Source organism: Tachypleus tridentatus, chromosome 10 (assembly GCF_004210375.1).
Source record: "Tachypleus tridentatus isolate NWPU-2018 chromosome 10, ASM421037v1, whole genome shotgun sequence".
Taxonomy (NCBI): Eukaryota; Metazoa; Arthropoda; class Merostomata; order Xiphosura; family Limulidae; genus Tachypleus; species Tachypleus tridentatus.
In genome coordinates, this window is record NC_134834.1 from 33,829,316 (window position 1) to 33,851,494 (window position 22,179).

At 32.0% G+C, this 22,179-nt stretch overlaps 1 protein-coding gene across 1 annotated transcript in view; it reads left to right on the plus strand.

Annotated features, from left to right (window-relative positions):
• Positions 1–2,447: 2,447 nt before the first annotated feature.
• The window catches only part of LOC143228334 (ankyrin repeat and KH domain-containing protein 1-like), a 35,377-nt gene continuing 15,645 nt past the window's right edge, over positions 2,448–22,179 (plus strand). The window contains exons 1-4 of the mRNA XM_076459604.1: positions 2,448–2,813; positions 12,449–12,614; positions 19,963–20,104; positions 20,447–20,597. Of these exons, the coding sequence (XP_076315719.1) occupies positions 2,625–2,813; positions 12,449–12,614; positions 19,963–20,104; positions 20,447–20,597 (648 nt within the window). The 5' untranslated portion in view covers positions 2,448–2,624. The remainder of the gene's footprint in view (positions 2,814–12,448; positions 12,615–19,962; positions 20,105–20,446; positions 20,598–22,179) is intronic.

Genomic DNA, 22,179 nt, shown 5'->3' on the forward strand with positions numbered 1-22,179 from the left:
TATTAATCTTTTTATGCTATTTAAGTTTTTTTTATTTATCCATTAGACCTTTTTTAATGTCATTTCTTTTAAGAATCCAAGTAAACCCAGTTCAATTTGAAATTAGGAAATGGCCGTGATGTCAAATAACTCGAAACCAGGATTGGAAAGGCCAACTTTAGGTTTATAACGCTGCTATTTGAATTACCTGTTAGTCATCCTAGTAAGTAATAATAATTAAACTTTTGCTACAAGTCTTTTAAAACTTATATTAATTTACCTTCTGAGAATGGCCATAACGTCGAATAACTCGGAACCAGAACTGGAAAGGCCAACTTCAGGTGGCTGACGGTGGTTTTTGAACTTACCTGTTAGTCTTCCTGGAGAGTTATGATAATTACAATTATGCTACAGAAAGTCCTTTACAAGTTGTGCTACTGTAGTTTTTCGTTTATCACTGTATACTATATGTAAATATTGGTTTGAATGCTATTTATGTTCTTAAAACTTTGTTTTATTTTACCTTAATTCCCTTTTATGAATTTTACTAATTTTAACTTTTTACCAAATGTTTGGCACAGATAACCTAGTTGCTTTGTGCCACAAAACACCAAACTGACCAACCAACCAAGTCTTTGAAATATAATCCAACAACATTTCCAAAACGTTGTTTTGTACCACATAAAAAATATTTTGAGAAAGTTTAAGTGGACTGGTAAAACATGTGAGTTGCCTAAAAAGTTAAGGCAACAAGTATGTATAAAGATATACAAAAGATGTACGTGCCAGTGTCAAACTATCTCATGCAGGTTTCTTAAAATTTAAAAATAACATATTAAACTCATTTTTATAAAAATTAGCTTAATTATTAGATTTCTGTATTTACTGGGGTATTTTAAGTTACCAGAGATGCACGAGAAATAGAGGTCTTTGAGACAATATGTTGAAGGGTATGTGTATGTGTGTTTTCTTATAGCAAAGCCACAATGTACCATCTGCTGAGCCCATCGAGGAGAATTGAACCCCTGATTTTAGCGTTGTAAATCCGTGGACACACCGCTGTACTAGCCGGGGCATGTTGAAGGAAGATGACTGTTGAGATTTTTTCCACAATAGGATTACTCATCTATTGTATAACCCGTTTAGGAGTATGTATCTTAGACCACAGACAGGCCTTGTGATTTCCACATGTTTAATATTCTCTTTTTCACAAGCAATATGTTACAATTACAATTATGTTGTTATACATAGTATAATGGATTTTCTGTCATATATTTATTTTAATATTGATATTTGTTTTAGTTATATATATGTTTAAAAATGCATATACTTTATATTGTTACACGTGTATTGTGAAATTCCTGTATATTCTCTAAACCTGTAGAAGAAAACAAAACAAACCCTTATTATCAAAGCTTTAGGACATGTACCATGACGGGTTAGATAACACTTAAGTTCAGGGCCACTACACAGCATAAATATTTTGAGCACTCCAAACACTCTTTCGAAAGTTTTGAAGTCCCTTTGAAACTTATTTTTTTTCGGGGCATTAAGCACTTGAACCTGTTATTTATATCTCTGAGAACAAATCTTTGACTAGCTAGCCTTCCCATGTTGGTCCCTCTACTAGGCACATAACGAGTCAATGTGTACTATAAGTGACAGTGCAGAGTAAATGTATCAAAACAGTCCTAATTTTTGTCCTTTACTTTATTGTTGGTAAACTGGTGTAAAAATACTCATTCGGGAAGATAGGCGGACTTCCCTTTCCTTAAACAATTTGAACAGGTATGACAGGCGCCGTTCCCTTGTACTTATTTGTCTTCTTTTGCAAATGACGAACTGTAAACATTGAAGTTTTGTGACACTTGCCTGTTTTTGTAATGGCGATGAATCCCTCTTATCGTCACAGAATAAGATAATAAGTGGGCATTCTAGTTTTAACTTGTCTGAGCATCTCTGCGTCCAAACAGAGAACACTGAAAAACACAGTAATTTGAGAAGTTTTTAGAGAGAATTTAAGATATAGTTCAGTGTCATTTTACATGTGTGTTACTGGAACTGCTATTTTCTTATATATTTATTTATGCTTAATTTAATATGAAAAAAATACAACAAAAACACCAGTGATGGATTGCTTAATGTGAGTGAAACTTAAATCAATAACGGAAAACTTATTCGCGAATATCTAATAACATTAAACTTAATTTATAACTCTTTCTGTTAAAAATGTTCTACTCCCTTTGGGACATATATATTCGGTGAGGTTTATTCAATATTTCAGCGCAATAACCGATATACATTTTCTGTAGATTAATTATTTGACATTCAGATGACATAGACTTAAAATATAACTGAATCAAATATTCATGGAAGAATTTATCTGAACTCACAAATTTTCGTTTGTGATCTATCGTTCAAATGTCCTCGTATAAATAAACATTTTATCCCAGTGTTTTCTTACACCCTTGGAGATTTCATCCGGGACTCAAACTGTAACCATTGCAATTTATACTATATCGTAGAACTGATGGCAAGGGCAACAGAAGTGAAAAATACTAGATAAAACATAACAGTTAGTTTTTTCTTATATTATACAAACTCCGTTTCCAAAATTCTCGCATACTATTATAGCAGAGTAAAAGATGCAGAATGTAGCTCAAAGTAGTATATGCAGCGAGGTTAAAGACGAAATCAAAGAAGTAGGGAAAATTCATTCAGACTCGTCGTCACCAGTGAGCGGAAACTTAAGTAGCGAAAGGGGACAATTTTCTTCTCTGAACTCAAATTTCATGGCAGACTTGTCTGATAGTGAAGACGACGAGGTTTCAGAGGTAATTATTTTCTTTTTTATATAATTTTGTTGTTATAGAAGGAATAAATAAGCTGTTCAGGTTTCTGCTCTAGGTATTAAGTTTAACTTCAAGTTTATGCTAAAGCCAAATTGAAGTTTATTTATCAGTAATACTAAATAAATATATATATTTTTTTTTTGTGGCAAATATTCATGTCTCTACTACACACTCTTTGACTTAAGTTTTATATATGTACATTTGTAGAAACTGGTATATGTACACACATACACACACGTGTAATAGGCATTTTCCCGTCTTAAATGATATGCATACTTATTGTGTTAGGCTGGTGTTGTGGCAAGACCTAGCATTAACAAAACAAAGTATCCAAAACGTATACTGAATATAGCTAAATTATACAACTTTATGAGATTTAAATTTTGTTTTTTGTAACTTGTATGCTAATGCCTAGGCACATAATATGATGTTTAAAAAGTTAAAGCATGATCATAGAAAAGTAAAAGATAATATCAACAGAAATATCAATTAAAGGACATTTTCTTTCAACATGTTTAAAGTTGGTTTATATCAACTAAGATTTACTAAACCAACCACTGTCAGTGAACCCCAAATGAAGGCTTAAATTAATATAAAATGTGCATGTCACATCATTAACTCAATCATTTTAACAAGTTTAAAACAAACCCCATAAAATAATGGATATGAACAATGTCTCACCAGGTTTTGGAAAAGAAAAAGGACAATGTCTCACCCAAATATTTTTTTATATATTCTACCTTTTTATTTACTTTATTACTGTTTTGAAGACATTTTGAAAGTTTGTTTGTTTCAACATAATAATCTAATAAGGTAGATAATTTTGTAATTATAGCTTGTATTTTTAAATATGAGAAATTACACATTGTTGCAAAAATTTGGCACTTTGTTGCATAAAATTGGCATCTCACTAGAAAGAAATGGTTTATTTCAATAAAACAATTGTCAAACACATATTTCAGTTGAATACAAGAGACTAAATTTTTTTTTAAATTATTGGAAAATATAAAAGACATAAAAAAAAAAACAATTTTGTTTGAACACAAAACAAAATTTTGACAATTCAATTAATGTAAACAAAAACTTAAAGTAATTGCCCATAATTGAAATATTGTTAAACAAAATTGAATATTTGTATGAACTAGGGAAATGTGGTGGTTGACTTTATTTGATTACCACATCAATGTCTTATAGGTATAATTTTTCACAAAGTATGCATCATGTACTTTGTCAAAGTAATGCCAAAGTTTTGGAACAAGTACCTGTCATAATGCATCAAATACCTCCCCAATATCTTCTGGCTCTTTGGAATGTTCATGCAGTCATACTGGCTGGGGAAAGACAACATAAACAATGTCTGAGAAGCTTGGAATAATGGTTTCAGAACATTGGTTGGGCACAAGCATCCATTATTTTGGAAGGCTGTAGAGAGTTTGAGAAAGGATGAGGCAGTAGTGTCAACCCTAATTGTACAGGAGAGTCATAGTCAACCCTTAAGGAACTTCTAATGTTTTCCCATAATTTTTTTGCTCTGGTGAGACATTGTTCTGGATCCCTGAAATATGGCCAACAAATCTGCAGCTGATCTTCTAAACTTTAACATAACATTTTAAAAAACAACAAGAGGCCTGTTAGTATGTTAATTTTTTCCATCCACTTAATAGCTGAAAAAAAGCAAAATCCCAAATTGAATGCTAATCATGTAGGTATGTATCAAGACTCCTTTTTAAACGCTTGTGGAGGATACTCTAGATGGGATCAGACCAAAGCTATAACCTTATTTGGACCTCGGAGCAGGTTACAGGTAGTAAAAGTACACTTGCATATTAACTTGCACAATTTAAGTAAGAGTAATGATTCAAACTATTTTAATAATTTTAGTTCCAAAATGATGTAGAATTAACATTTTGTTGTTTTGTAACCATTTATTTTCTATAATTTGGAAAAACAAATGAAACATTTTTCAACTTCCATTTCTACATAACTTTTAAGGATTCTCTCCTGTAAAAAATGTATTTGTAGTTTTCATTATAGTTTATATTTCTTAAATATTATCATATTTTATTTTTTAGGAGCTTTTTTTTCTGTTAGGGATTTTATTTTTACAGCTCTTTACTGCCACTCCTTTCTCGTGTGTGATCTGAAAAATAATAATGAAACCCATCTTTAAAATTAGTTGAATCATTAACTAAATGCCATTCAGTTGAAGAGAGTATATTATAAATTCTATACGTCAACAAAGAGTAAATAAAGTGGTTTATATTCCTTTAAAGTACTGACTGAATAAAGGTTTTGTAAGGGGCTAACAAAGGAATTTAAAGGAAACCACAAATCTGGGAATTTGTAAATTTAATAATTACATGTGATTCTTGTATCCCCACCCCCCAAATTCGTAATCAAAATTAACACATTGGTACTTGACACATGCAACTTAGAACAGAAAATATTAACACACAGCCAAAAACAATGTTCTAAAACTATTATTATTTATCCATTCTTCTAACTAAGCTATGTGTGTGTATTAACATATTTTCCTTACTTGTTTGAAACAACTTTGGCAATATAGAGCTATAAAATTGAAGCAGAATAACTATAAACTGATTTTGACAATAACCTACTCTCATGAAGAAAGCAATAAATTGATATTTTCTCTTTCTATTGATCATAAATAATCCAATAGCTAATGTTGGAGAATTCTTTACATTTTTAAAGACACCGAGAATGGATACATAAATTTCCATTTTGGCTTAGGAGTATGTAAACTTTAAGTGTGTAAGTCATTAGAAACCTAAAAAGTTTAGATTGGGTGAATAGAAATTCCAAAATGCAAGCTTAGAGTAAAGAAATATCAGTGTATTTGAATATTTTCTTTTGCAATTAAGTTGAAGCTTAAATTAATATTTGAATTACAAGATATGTTTGCTGCTGAGTTTTAATGACCTTGATGATATTGTTTAATTACATTTTAAAATAAGTTTTAAAACAAAACACATGGCATACACACTTTGACTTACCCATATCTAGAGGGTTAACAGTTAAAAACTATCATATTTAATGATTTCTAAAGTTAAAGAAATAGTAACAGAATTTTGAGACTTGTTTGTTTTTAATGTAATCTTAATTTAAAGTTTCATAAAATTTTTGTCCTCTGATATTTTAGATGATTAAAATTTAATACATCTTTTGACTAGTTAGTAAATTCAAATTCAGGAATAAATAATAAAACTTTACACATGTATTGTTAGGTGTTTGTTTGTTTGTTTACTTTTTCATTTGTGCTAAAATGTCGAGTTACATACAGTTGTTTAAATAGCCTGTAAGTTACAAATTAGCTGCAGGAAAGTAACAACTAGGAAAGCAGTGTTCTTGGCTGGTCACTTGCAGTTCTTAAGACTTTACTTTTAACTTAGAGATATTATCAGCTGTTGACATTATTTCCTCATTGTCCTTTATTTTTTCAGAATTTTTCTATCTCTTCCTAGTTGGTTTCAAAAATAGTTTTGATTAGATGGTGAACTAAACTTTCTTTTTTTTATTTGTCAGTCAGATATTGTGACAGTGTGTGATTAATTTTCCAACTTCAGCCAGTTTCTTGTTTTAGAATACACAGTTGAGCACACAAGACATTCCTCTTCAGTAAGTAAAGTGGCATATGCTGTTAAGTGTATTGTCCCTTTGCACAGTGAAAATGAATCTGAAGCACCCGTAGATGATTTCTGATTATAGTCGTGTACATTGTCCACCACTATGTGATTAATTGTTTGGATATAACCATGCCCTTTTAAAATTTTAAACTTGATCCCAAGAACTAAGCATGCATAATTTAGTTAATGAGGTATTTCACTAGTTATTGTTGTATTTAATAGTTTTTTGACATAACATCATAGTAAATAAGTTTACATTTAAATTTCTGTAGTAATCTATTGCTATCTGCATCAATCTTTTTTTTGTGGTCTCCTTTGTAAAATTGTGTAAAATTTTATTTAATGAAAGAATGTGCTGCTTTCTGTTATACTTTGTAAAATTTGAACTTTTTCCTTCCCTACAAAGATATTTCCCTTTTTTCCGTATTCATGTATTTAGCCCTTCATGTGAACTACAGTACCAGTTTCACTTGGTGTTTTAGATCATTTGCACTGTACATATTTGGAAGAGAAATTTTGTCAGAAAAATGGTTATAAACTCCAACCTTTCTCTTGACCTTGTTAACCTTCATGCTTCCATGAAAATATAGTTAGTTCTTTCCAGAATGTTTCAAGCTTATGCACTGCAGGAGTTGTGTTGATGACACTTTTTTGTACTGTTTAATAGTGTTCAACTGGTCAATATTTAAATGGTAAATGTCCCAATATGAAGTTTATTGTAGAGTACCAAAATAATGTAGAACTCTAATTCATTGATGATATTCTTAAATAACTAGGGTAATCTTACTTTTGAAGTATATTGTAAACCACTTTTGCAGGATTTTATTCATATTTTGAAGGTTTTACTCCACCAGTATTTAAATAAAATCTAATTAAAAAATTGATATGCTGAACATTTAAAATATAAGGAAATCTAAACCTTTCTTGAATCAGAAGGTGAAAGCATTAAGTAAAACCTCAGAAGATGAAATTGTTGTCAGTTGTCATTTTTGAAATAGAATAATCAACAGAAAAACTAAGTACCCCATCTTCTGTTATTAGATATTCTGAAGAAAACTGTTATTTAGTCATATACTTCTTAGGCAATTTTTCATGCATGGTTATGAAGAAAATTTAGAAAATCATCAAACAGCTATATTGTATCTACAAATTCAGATAAAATATATATTTTAAAACAAGGTAGGTTAAAAGAGCTCTTCAATCTGAAAGGCATACAATGTCCATTAAAAAACCCTCTGTAGTGGTGTGTGAGTTCAAATGTTAGATGTGCAACATGAGATATAGTGGATCAGTTAATGGAAGGTTCTGTAGTCAAAAGAAAATTGTAAAGCTAAAACCAACAACACGCACAGTATTATCAGCCATTGTTTAAATGAATGTAATATTGTGCTTGCTTTTAGTTTTTTACCCATCATTCTCCATTCCTGGGAAGATTTACATTTTAGAATGCTAGAACCTCTTGTTGTTAAGCAAAGAAAATCAGCTCTCAACTAGATGATGAGCATGCTGCCACTACATCTTCAATTGTGAAAGTGTAAAAAAAGAACATATGAACTTTGTCTTCAAACCTTTTTTGATGTTTTGAGCAAAGAGACTAGTCCCTTGTAACCTTATCAATGAAATTATTGACCTTTTCTATTATGTTGATGTACGAGGGTTGTTACAAAAATACGCGGACTGACGTCATAAAACAAAATGTACTTTATTTAGAAGTTACAGGTCTGGGACCCCTTCAAAGTACTCTCCTCCCCAATGCACACACTTATCCCAACGATGTTTCCACTTGTTGAAACAGTCCTGGTGTGCTTCTTTTGTAATGTCCTCCAGCTCCTTCGTCGCATTTGCCTTAATTTCGGGAATAGTCTCAAATCTTCTTCCTTTCAAGGGTCTTTTTAGTTTGGGGAACAGGAAAAAATTGCAAGGAGCAAGGTCAGGTTAGTAGGGGGGGTGGGGAAGAACAGTGATCGAGTGTTTGGCCAAAAACGTACGAGTTCTGAGGCACAAACTTCGCAGCAACGTGGTGCATCTTCAATTTTTTGGTCAAAATCTCGTAACAAGATCCAACTGATATCCCACACTCTTCAGCAAGCTCCCTGACAGTCAGACGTCGATTTGCTCGCACCAGGGTGTTGATTTTGTCGACGTGTGGGTCGTCAGTTGACGTGGAAGGACGTCCAGGACGCTCATCATCTTCAATGGACTGTCGACCATCCTTAAAATGTTCATGCCACTTGAAACATGCCGTACGCTTCATAGCAACATCACCGTAAGCCATGTTAAGCATAGCAAAAGTTTCAGTCGCAGATTTTCCAAGTTTAACACAAAATTTCACAGCAAGTCGTTGCTCCTTCAGGTCATTCATTCTGAAATCCGCCAAACGAAAAAAATCGCACTTCACTTAAAACCGCGTAGCTAATACACAAATGAAGACATCTGCAATCGGCGTAATCAGCTGATCTGTCTTGAACCTAGCAACACCAAGCAGATTCCCCTGGAATCAACTGGAGCCGTGCAATTCAAACAGTCCGCGTATTTTTTGAACAGACCTCGTATTTGATGATGATGATATTTTAAAACTGCAGTCATTTACCAAAGTGCAATTTCCATGTTCTTCCATTTGAAAAATAGGTTTTTGGCTTCTGTGTAATGTTGAAAGGAATTAATTTTTTCTTAGTATCCTTTTTTCTTTTTTGACTGAATGAACAAACAAGACCCTCCTAAGCTGCATAATGTTTTGTTTAACGTTTAGATTTTTTTTCTAACATTGTGATTTACACTGTCTGAGACTTAAAATCGTTAAAAGTTGTGTGTAAAGTTCTATAATTTTTTTAAAATATTTTTCTTGCATATCAATATAAGGAAAATCTTTTTCATCTCTTAATACATACCTTTTATTTCATACTAGTAATTACTGTACTTCAGGTTTCACTTTCTGTGATCTTGGATAGGTATTTCCATTCCAACTGCTTTGAAAATGTTTTTGAACTTTTCCAGCCCTTTTCATTGATAGATTTCTTCTACAGAGTTATTGCATGTGCAACCTTGGATTTTTGTTTAAAGACTTTTCCTATTTTGCTTATGATCCTTGTGTTTTTCTTTGTTTTTAGCATCAGGGAATTGTAGTTTTTGTTTATCACTGAAATGTGATGTTTGTTAGATCCTTCATTTTACTGAACATAGGTTTAATGGGTGAGTAACTGCTTTAACTTTATTTCTTTTTGTGTACTTTGGATCTTTTTTATATGGTTCTGTGGTTACATCCTATTCAGTTGGTTGTAATGTATCTGAAGTTGATATTTTTAGAATTACAGTCAATATTGAAGAGTGTAGATACTTTTTGCTGTACAGAATTACCCTAATTTTCTAACCTGCAATTCTATTTGAGATGAAAACAAAAGTAAGAAAAAACAGAGGTAATTCTGAACAAAATCCTCTCTACCATTTGTCATATTTTTGAATATGCTCAAAATAAGACAAATGGTAGAGGGGATTTTGCTCATAATGTGGTGTAGTGAGTAAAAATACAGACAGACTTCACCAATGTAGGCCTTGACAGATATTTTCAAAAATTGGCACTAGGTTTGATATAAAAAGTGGAAATATATTTTCAGTTGGTTGTGTGATTATGATGCGAGACATATAGTTTTACACTAAAAAAAACAAAGGGTTAATTATTAAACTTTATTATATAACATATTTTAAAGTTAAATTTCAATATGTGCAGTTACTAAAATAGTAGAGTAAATAATTGTAATTCAGGTGGATTCTTGCAATGAATGAAAGTAAAATGTAAGTAATTACTGTTATATTGATAGGCCAAATGTGTTGTTTCAGAATAGGTCTAATCAACTCATCATTACAACACTGTACAAAGATAAGCAAAGGCCTTTTGGTGTTCCTAATCTAACTTCTATACTGTTTGTACTGGGAAATGGAGGATCTATTCATTTACTTTAATAAGAGCAACCTATGAATGCTGACACTTGCATGATATCAACAACTACTTGATAAAATTGCTTGAATAAACAGCCTTTGGTCCTATTTGAGTATCTGAATGACAAGAAAGAAGAAAACCAAAATATTGTTAAATTTGTGGTGTTGTGCAACTACAGCACTTCATTCTTGAAAAACTTGAAATGCTTTATCTGCCATTAAAATCCAAGAAACAGTTTGATTTCAGACTCAAAGAATTTGAAAATAGTTTCAGACTTCCAAGTGTTCAGAAGTGTTCTAGGTTTGAGTTCTATTTCTCACATATCTGTACATGAATAAAGTGGGAGAAAATACTGAGTTGCCAAATTTTTAATGCCATGATGACATGGCACCTGGTATTTGTTAAAGTGTGTGTTAGTGCAAGGGTAAAAAATGTCAGTTATTTTTATATAGAAAGATAAGTTTCTGCTAAAATTTCATTTTAGTTTTAAAAATTAATGTCTCTGGAACTGAATGAGATAGCATCACTGTTTACATGTACAGATGCCATATAAAATAATGTTTAACCATGAATATTGACATTTGAAATACAGTAACAAGTAACTTCAATAGTATGATACTGCCCTCCAGTGTTTGCTTGATAAACGGTTAACCATATTAAATATGTCTCCTTGTACTATAATGAAGTTTTTTATGTGTATAGCTATCTTTTCTTGTTCATCTTACACTACATTATGGAGCTCTGTCTTCTACTCATCTTTATGGAACAATGTGTTACATGTATCTCAGTTTTTGTTTGCCTGAAGTGTATTAAATATGAAAATTATTGTAACTTTTCAAGTACCAGGTGATCTTGATTAAATATGATCTTTATTTTCTTAAGTAGTTTGCTATTATATGATGTAAGTTAATTAACATTTTGATTTGAATTATTTTTTACTAACTGATAAGTTATGGAAAAAAGTGAACATTTAAAAAAAGTAAAGGACAGAAGTACTTGTTGAAAACACACACACAGGGGGGTGGACAAAAAGTTACGTTCTGTTGAAAATGTTGTTAATTTGTTGTATCTTTCATTAGAAAACAGAAAAAATATGTAATGCTATATGTTTTTAGAATGCACTGACTGAGATCAAATATGATCTCAAAACGTGATTTCAACACTGGTTTTTATACATAACTGAAATTTTCATAATTTTAGTTACATTTTCTCATCATTTTGTAGGTTAATTAGAGCAAGAAGATCTAAAAAACTACAGCAGATGTGCAACACTTTTTATGAGAAAATGTAACTAAAATTATGAAAAGTTCAGGTATGTACAAAAGCCAGTGTTGAAATTAGGTTTTGAGATTATATTTGAACAGATCTGGTAAAGTGCATTCTGAAAAACCTATAGCTTTTTATATTTTTCTGTTATCTAATGAAAGATTAGCAACATTTTCAGGGGGGCACTTTTATTTCATACTCATGTGTATGTAGTTCAAATATATTGCTTTTATAGTTTGATTCAGAAATAAAATGCCTTTGTACTTATGAAGTATTTTTAATATATTTAGTATATTTATGTGTAAAAAAAGATTGTTATGTATTAGCTTAGCTCAGTATGAAACCTTTAGTTGTATTCCTCTGGCATAAGAAAAGGAAATATTTTGAGCAATATGTAATGAATAGTAAATGCACTAACAATTATTTTGATTCTTGGTTATTACCTGAATTTTGATTAATTGTAATCATACAATAACAAAAAATTGTTTTGAAAGTTTGATAGTGATATATTTCTCTAAGGACCAAACTTCACATGATGAAGAGCTTAAAAGTGAATTCAAACAACATCTTTCTTCACAAATCATGGTAAACTGAGGAACCAAGTTAATTTTATTTTGCCTTAGTTTGAGTATTTAAAATTAGAGATTTTAAACATTTGAGTCTTCTGATACACTAGTTAAATTTTGTTTTTGATCATTAGATATAAGTTTGGAACACTTTTTAGATTTTTGTACATAACTGTCCTTTTTTTTGTTTTTCTTATGGTATTTCAGGTTGAGTCATTCATTTTAGATCAAGCAGACTTGGATGAAGAACCAGTATTGGATAATACATCAAAATTCTTGTTACCTGGAGAAGGTACAGAGACCCTAGAGCTGCACAGTATAGATCCAGAAACCAGGGCAGAGTTAGAAGCTTTTTTTAAAGTACCTGGGGCATGTGAGTATGTTTGTATTTTCTAATAGTGAATGTGATAAAACTTAGTACAAAATGCAACTGTTACATGTATGCTTCAAGATATGTATGATAGATTTTTAATATTTTATAAGAGAAGTGTGTGAAAAGTTAATCATAGTTTTGCTAAAAATTTTTTATTACAGTATTATATTGGAAAACTAATTAAATATCTGCTATTTCTTGCAGAATGTCATGAAATTACAGTAAAAAGTTAGTGAGTTTATGTCCCAGAATATCTTGTCCTTATATTCCTGCTACAAGGTCTTTCTAGAATATTTCTTCTTTTCCATTGGTCTTATACCATAAGTTAGTTTTAGTGTTATTAATATTTTGATCTGAAATTCACCAGATTAATTCTGTGGTTAGACATTTTTTTAAGTAGCAAAAATATTTACTTATAATTTAACTAAAATTATTTTACCATCTTCATGAAGATTAACAAAGGACAATTTATAAGATAAGCATAATGATTCTTATTACATAAAATACTGGAAGTTCCAACAACACTTAGACTGTGTTCTCTAGGTATGACACAAAGCTAAGCATACATGGCTTAATATATAAAGATTATGATTCATGGGAAATCGAGGATTGTATATAAATAGTGATGCTTGGGAATCCAAGGTTTATAGATAAACAAATGTTGTCACTTAAGATTGTTGATTAAAAGTGAGTTTAAGATCAGAAAATTGTAAAGTTGATAAAGTGTGAGAAAGAATAGTAAGAGAATAAAGTCAGCCAGAGTCTACTAATGTTAACAAGGACATAATCACTTATTTTTATAATTTAAAACATTTTAAAAGGTTATTTTTGGGTTGATGTAGGAGTTATCCCAAAGTATCCTATGCACAGTTTCAAATTTAAAATGAGTAAGATCAGATTCTTAATTTTGTGCTGCTTTTTATATATGCAGTTTTTTTGTTTGCCACTAGTCTTGAGGCTCCCAACCAAATTCAAGTACTTGTGCTGTTGTTGCACTAGACCGTGCAAATGATCATGTAACAACCCCTCACCAATAGGAGTGGAGCACATCCTTCTGTTGCAATTCATTCTCTTTACAATAATTGTTCAGTCCTCACTTCTTAATCTGACACTTGTATGTTGAAGTATGTTTGATACTCATGCCGGTGGTTAAATTTTTCCATAACATTTTTATTGTCTTTGAATAGTTTTGTACCTTTTATACTAATGTGTGGAAATATATTATTTTGATTACTTTTGTTTCTTTCTTCATTATGAACTCGCAAGTTTATTTTTCTACTGCTTTATTTAGCAATGATCAACAAGACCTTATTCAAGCTAGACAAACAAGACTTATGGCACCAGGCTCCTTTTTCTGTTAAGGATGTGTGGCCATTGTGCATCAAAAGTTGGGGAGCTACGTGTTATCTGGTTCTTTCTCTGACTTAGGGACAAAGAGTCCTTTATTTATAGAACAGGTTCACAAAGACAGTGACTTTAAGTCTTTTTCCTCCACCTGCTTTTGTTCCACTTTTGCAATACTTTATCTTCCTAGCCCTTCTTCCTCTTTCATGGACATTGTTTCTCAGGTAAGTTGTATTTAGTCCCTTTCATTTACGTCTTGTGATTCTTCTCACTCCCTTCTGCATTTAGGTTTTACTACTGATTATTTTATTTTTACCCTTCCTCCTGATATTCAGACCTATGCTGATCAATTTCTATCTCACCTTCATGCTGGATCCAGGTGTTTCATCCACTTTGCTCGAGGGATACAAGTCTTGGTTTGTCATAGGGCTGAGTTTTTCTTTTTGGAGTCACTTATTCAGGTTTGGTGTTCAGATCCTTTTATCTTCTGTTCATCTTTCACCAGCTCAGTTCTCATGTCTTCATCTCATGTTTCTATTTTTGTTCATTATCTTTCCTCTGTTTTCTTTTCAAGGCTATCCACCATTTACTTGAGAGATTTTGGTAGATACTTGTTCTGTTGTCTTATGTAACTACATTTATCTTCTTCGCTTCCCCACACATGACTGTTTTTGTTGTTGGGACTTGTTATGCAGGGGTATTCTACTTTCTCGGGTATGCTTACATGCCTCTTATCTCCGAGAACTTCAAGTGGCTCTTTTTCTCTACCATGATGTTTCTGGGGAGCATTAGATCCTTTGAAATATAGTGTGCAGACTGTTTTTCTCTAGTTTTCTGTCTTTTGACTTCCACGGTGTGGATTCCTGTTTGTGGTAAGGGAAGGTTTTGTACTTTCTGTTTACCTCCTCTGGGATCTAAATATCCACCCACTTGCTTGCTGTGTGTGGTGACCTGTGAAGGGGAGGAGAGGATCCTAGTGGTTGAGGGGTCCAGTTGTAACACACCACTTTGACCTTGAATTCCTGTAGATGGGTGACTTTATGGTGGCCCCCCTAGGGTCACTCTGCTGGTCATCTTGGGCTAGGGTCAACCAAGTAGTAGTGTTGGATGTTCTCAGCAGGTGTTGTGGACATTGTATCTGATGCTGGTGTTTGGGTATAGTGCTCACAAAACCCTGGCGTGCTGTTTCTGTAAGACCTTGGAGAGGGTGATTAATGCTCGTCTTGTTTGGTTACTCGAATCAAACAACCTTCTCTTGCCTATCCAGTGTGGGTTCTGAAAGCAGCACTCCACCATGGACCACCTGATTTGATTTGAAATGTCAGAGAAGCCTTTCTCAAACTATAACATCTTGTATCAATATTCTTTGACATTGAGAAGGCTAAATATAATGAAGGTATGGCATTTTGCAAGACCTTCATTTATGGTTAGTGGTCATTGCCCATTTTTATTAAATTTTTAACGGACAGGTGATTCCAAGTTAGTGTGGGTTTGACATTTTCCTGTTCTTTTCTACAGGAACTTGGAGTACCTCAGGGCTGTGTTTTAAGTGTCTCACTTTTCAGTACCAAGATTAATGCCATCACTGAACAACGTCCTCTTACTGTTGCAAACATGCTCCATGTTGACAACTTTCACATCTCATGTTAGTTGTTGAACATTAGGTATATTGAATGACAGCTACAGGCTGCTCTAAATCGTTTACTGAAGTGGACCACAACAAACTGTTTTATCTTCTCTCTCTCTAAAACTGTTTGCATGCACTTTTGCCACCAATGGGGTATTCACCCCAATCATGAACCTCTGTATTGGTGAAGTTGTGCTACCTGTGGTCCCTGAGAAAGTTCTTGGGGCTTATCTTTGACTGTAAGCTGACCTTTATACCACACATGAAGCAGCTATGAGTCAAATGTACAAGAGCACTGAACATCCACCATGTCCTTTCTTCCACCACTTTGGGAGCAGATTGATGTTCTGTGCTAAAGATATATCATACTGTTATTCAATCGAAACTAGAATATGGATCACTGTTCTATGGCTCTGCCAGGACCTTGGCTTTAAAGATGCTGGACCCCATTCATCATCAGGGACTTCAGCTCTGCACCGGGGCTTTCCTCACTTCCCCAGTTCAGCAATTATACAAAGAGTCTCATGAACCTTCTCTAGATTTCCACTGCTTGCAACTGTCTTTACTGTATGTTTCAAAACTTTGATCCTTACTGAAGCATCCATCCTGGGGTTGTATTTTCTTCTTTTGGTGGGCTATGCTTTTTCAGAACAGACAATCTGTCATTGCTCCTTTTGGTCTTCATATCTAGGAACAGTTAGATGAATTGGGTCTGTCTTTGGATAACATTGCTGTATCCACTGGTCAACCCATCCCACCATGGCTTATTACAGTACCCCTTGGTGAGGATTCCTGTATGTGGTGATGGGACCTTCAGGGAAGGTTCTGTTCTTTCAGTATACCTCCTCTGGGATTTGTACATCCACCCGTATGTTGGAATATTATAGTATGTTTTTTGAATATTCAAGAGTATTCCACATTATTCAGAAAGTTTTTAAAATTCCATGTATACATAATCTATACTGCATATATTTTACTCTTCGATTGTATTCTATTGTATCTTAGAATTTGTCCTTACATTTGTTTTCAAAGACTATATGGGTTTTCCTCTAGTCCAGATGTTGCAATTTTAAAATATTCCAGCAATCTTGCGAATACATGGGCCAGTCAAATTGTAAACTGTAGTTGACCATGATTAAGTAGTATTTCCCACAGAGGAAGTTTAGGATAGTGTTCACTGCTGTGGATGCCATATCTGCTTCTTGCAATGCTTTTAACTTCATTAAGGCATCTTGTTAAGTATAAGAAGGTAAATTATGCTCTTTTCAAAACCTGCTTATCAGGACTTTGCTGAACATCTACGATATCTCAGTAGAGAACTCATTGTTTTGGCATTCCTTGATTCAGCTGTATCCACAGAGCCAAAATAAACAGTGGTAAACATTGAATGAAAAGAAAGGCATGGATGAACTTTTTAGCTGTATCCAGCTAAATATTGGGAAGTTTAAGGACATGTCTTAAAGATTTTATCACAAAAATAAAACATATTTCATCAGATTCTCAAAATACCATTTGGATTTCAACCTAGAGTTACGAGAGAGCTTAGAAAGAACAACATAGAGCACTAGAGACAGTTCAAAACTTGAATGTAGTAAATGACAATGTCAGAAAGAGTATGTTCCTGTTGGTCAGTAAAATGCCATCATAAGATAGAAGATTAGAGACAACTCTTCTTTCAACTTGTGCTAGAAGGTGCTTTTCTATCAGCAAAAACGAAACAGTAATGATGCAAAAATGGATAAACACCTGAAAGCGTATAATTATGCAATTTTTATTGTGCATTGAATAGAGTAATAATATACTGTAAATTAATTATTTATAATACATAAATGTTTTTATATCTTTTTATGCTACCAGGTCACCGTTGTCTGGAACATCAATCTTGCTAAGTAACCTTTAAATATGGTTCAAAATGGATGGAGTTTGACATGTTTTTTTTTTTTTATTCTAGAACAAAAACATAGTTATAGGGTCAAAATTTAAAAAAAATTATCTACAAACAAAGATCACCCTTATATGTCTGAAAACTTTGAAAATTGTAATGTGGGATTCAGTATCCATTCATACTGAACATTTACGTTTCTTATATCAGAGTAATTTTTATTTAATGTAATCTTAATTTTGGTTCATTATTAAGTGGAATCACGGGTGATTTTCACATTGTCCTGTAGTGCTTAATTTCAAAGTTAATCTTTGCATTTTAAGTTTAACAGCAGTCTCTTCTCAGTAAGATTTGAATAAGTGACTATTCATTGTAATGGCAAACATTATTTGAATTTAGGAAGGAATAACAAGAAAGTGATCCAGAATATCATCCGACTTATTATCAGGCATGTGATCCACACAACTTCCAAAGATTTTGTTAAATTGTACCTCTCAATAATGCCTCTGAAACTACACGATCATATTAAGTTTAGGCTTACATTCTTGAATTTCAGTGAACAATGAGCTGATAAGTTAGAACAGGGTGCTTAATGGAATAATTTAATAATTGATTAACATTGTTTTCATTAATCAGTAACATTCAACTGATTGATTATATACATGAGACTTGGATGATTTAAATAATCAAAAAACATTCCTAATCAGAAATGGTAATTTTGATTAGTTGATTATTTTGTGAGTCATGATACTGTTCATTTAAGTTGAACAACCTTGAATTAATTGAAAATAGTGAAGAGAAATTGTAATGACAATATATGATTTTTTGGGAAATTAGAATAATTAAAAGCAGTGACAAAAAATTTTGGTTACCTGATAAATTTTGGGTGTAATGAATTTAGTCATAATCTGATTTTATGTGTCACTGATCATTGTAGTTGATGCCTAAAAGTGATTATATTATAGTTGAGTTAATTTCTCAGGTCAGGTCTTATTCATGTTCAGTTCTGAGTAAAGAACTCTTTTTTTTTTTTTTTTTTTTTTTTTTTTGTAATTCTGCTTTACAAGGTAACATTTGAGGTGTTGATAACATGCACCCATTATACAATCAAAAGTGGGAATACTGTTCATAAGAACACAAAGCAGATTTAGTGCTTTCCTATCATAATGGAAATAACATGGTTTAAAAGCCAGTACCATTAAATAAAGAACAGGGTATCTTGGAGAATTTTTTTATTGTGGGGATCTGCTTCTTGAGCAGAGTTTTAATGAATCTCATAAAGTTATTGTATTTTTTATGTTTGTGCATCACATATTACACATACATTTCTGTAATGTGCATATACTAGCACAGATTATCCCTAATATATGCATGTGTGTGTGTGTGTGTGTATATATATATAAATGTTTGCACTTTTTCTCTTATGTTATAGTTTTATGATTAGAGTTCACCAGGTGAGCAAATAAAATGCAATATATTCACTTTATATTTTTAATCTGTTTAAAACTACTTATGGGGTGATTAAGAAGTAACTTTACTGACTAGCAAAGGAACTTGTTATTTACTGAAAGGAATATGAAAAGAAGTTTTAGAAAGGTATACTTAACAATTTTGAAATCTGTTTAAGAAGAAAGACAGTGATAGGTGAATTCAGAAATTAAAAATAGAAATGTTGATATTTTTAAATGAGCAGTATTTATGTAATATGTTGGTGGAGACATATTTCAGAAGTGTGACTTTCATTGTTATCAGATACCCCTTACAAACTCCCTGTTGGTTCCAAGTCTTTAAAAAAGTAATGTACAAAAACATATTCTTAAATATATATGTTTAAAAATAAATGTTTTACATCAGAACAAGATGTTAAAAATGTTACTGCTTTTAGTTCTGCTAAATTATTAAACTGAAATTCAGAAATTGTATGTTTTTATGCTATTAATGATTAGGATAGTTATGTTAAAATGTAATGAAATATTAAAAGATGCAAAATTGGATATTTCTTGTGTGGATTATGCTAATTTTTGTAATGTTTTTGTAGCATTTTAGTTATTTAGATTACTTGGGCCATTAATATTTATTTTGTTACAGCATGTGAGAACTTGAATAATGAGCATCCTAAAAACATATTGAGAAAAAAGCTTTAATTCATGTACATATAATAATTATAATTTGTACAACATTAGAGTAATATTTAAGTTATTTGAGTGTAAAAAAAAAAAAAAATGCATTTCTTGGGACTTACCTATTTGAATATCATTACAAAATTTGTAGGATGCATAACTATTATAAAATTGCTTAGTATATAGTTGGGTGTAATAAATGTTGTCAGGTTAAAACTTTAAAATATAAAACTTACTTAGTGGGATAAGTTAAGATTTCTGTCATATAGTGATGGTTTTATGATGTGTACTTGTTATTCTGGAATGTATTTTTGCATCAAATATATCTGCATTCCTATAAGATTAAACTAGTAACATGTAATTTCACTGTTTCAGTTGCCATTGACAAACAGTGTTCCAATTCAGAAGGCTTACGGGCTGTACGAAACCTGACTTCAGTAACTTCTGCTTTGGATGAGGCAGCAGCTATACTTACAGGGAGGAAGGTGGACACAACTGGGATGTTTCCTTGTGATGGGTATGTATCAGGAGGTGTGATGCAATCGTTTGCTTAGAAATTCTAGATTAAAGTCTTTATGTGTAAGAGACTTTTACGTTAAACTATTTACCAAAAAAGGAAATAATCATATAAAGAATAATTTTTGAACCAGGATGAAAAATGTATATATTTTATAGTTTTTACTACTTTGAAATTGTGAAATTGAAAAAAATAAACTCGATTAAAATTGAATAAAATGTGTTAAATATTTTTACAAGTCAGTGGGCAGCTTTAAAAATGTTAAAGTAGTTTTTTGTTTATTTCACTTAAGTCTGTATATGTGTTGCCACTTAAGAAAGTGGTGTCTTTGATTCTCTGTAGAGGAAGATCACTAGCAGAAGCGTGTAGTGAGGGAGACTTGAAAGCTGTTCAGCAATTGTTATGTGAAGGTTGTAATATTAATGAAGTTACTGATAAAGGCGAGAGTTTGTTATCATTAGCTTGCCTGTCTGGGTACTATGAACTTGTTCAAGTGAGTACCTGCAAATGTTTTGCATAGTGTTTGTCAAAAAATATATCCATTAAAAAAAACAAACAAAAAAACTTAGTATTTCTACAGTAAATATAGTCTTTCACTTATAAAATTGTGAAACAACTCAAGTTTAGAGATTTGGTTTAATGTTTTGAGTAGAGCTTGGTGATTACCTTTAAGTATTGATTAGTGTTATTTAAGATAATGTAATAATCAAATTATGATTAAATTGATCAATGCCATGAAAATAGTCAACTGAATGAAATTAATGTTTCTAGTTGTTGCTCATTTTGAATATTCCAACTATCCATGTAAATATTCATTTTTTAATTCATTCAAGTTTATTTTGGTTAATTGATTAATGTTATGATTCGTGAATATAATCAACTACTCAAAATTAATGTTTCAAATTATTACAACTATTCAAGTATCATTAATGGTATTTAATTGATTTGCAAATGTCAGTTATTATCCACCTATATTGTGGACAACTTGTTAAAGATGTCACTATGAAAGGGACTTGCGGATCTTCAAAAAATTACTGAACAGAACACTGGTGGTTTGAGTGTCCTCCTACCCTTAGCCATATGCACTGTGGATAAATTATTGAAGAAATGAAAGCTCTGTACTGTTGGATTTCTTGCACAGCTGACAACCTGTAACTCTTGAATGCATTGCAGCTAGTAAACTACTTGTTAAGTCATAGTTTTTTATGGTACATTGAGTATTAAAGTTAGAGATGAATAGTGGAGAAACATCATGTGGACTGATGAATTCCATCACTAACTTCCTTCATATAGAAGGGTCTGGGTTTGAAAACAGTTGTGTAAAGTGATTGGGTTAACATCGTAATGTGAACCTGTTGTTGTTTGGACTTCATGTACTTGAAGACATTCTGAGCATTACTGTGATGATAGAATGAATGAAATCTTTAGGAAAGGTTGATATGCCTTTAGACATGGTGATGTCCCATCCTATAATGTATTAAGTAATAGTTTGAGACAAGTGACTTTCCAAATCTGCCTTTGACCAATCCTCTGCTCTAGTCATGCTCCTTGTAGTTTCCTGTGGAACATTGTAAAGTAATATGTGAGGGACAGAGGGGCATATCCTGAAACCTCTCTGTGTTTCTAGGTGCTTTGAAAGAGAAATGGCAGTCTATTCCACTGGATATGTACCAATGGTTTGTGTGAGTGAGAGTCTAGACTGTTATTAAATTCCAAGTCTGGCCCCAGTAGTTAAACACAACACCTCCCTTATTTGTTTTGGTAATATTTAGTGTATAACAAGGGGAAATTATACACTGTTTTCAGTTAATAGTGACCTGTTGAAATCAAACTCCTAAGTATGAGAAGGAAGGATAGAGTGATTGGCGAATGTTTTAAATCACACCTAAAATTTACATTAAAGAAAAATATCAGTGAGATTCTTTAACAGATTTATTATATGCATAGATGAACAATGTTAACATAACTTTTGTATAGAAGTGTGTTTGTGTATATTAATATATGCACATGTGTGTATACTTATTCATTAATTAATAAAATCTGCATTCAAAGTAGTAGCTTTCTTTCTCATTATT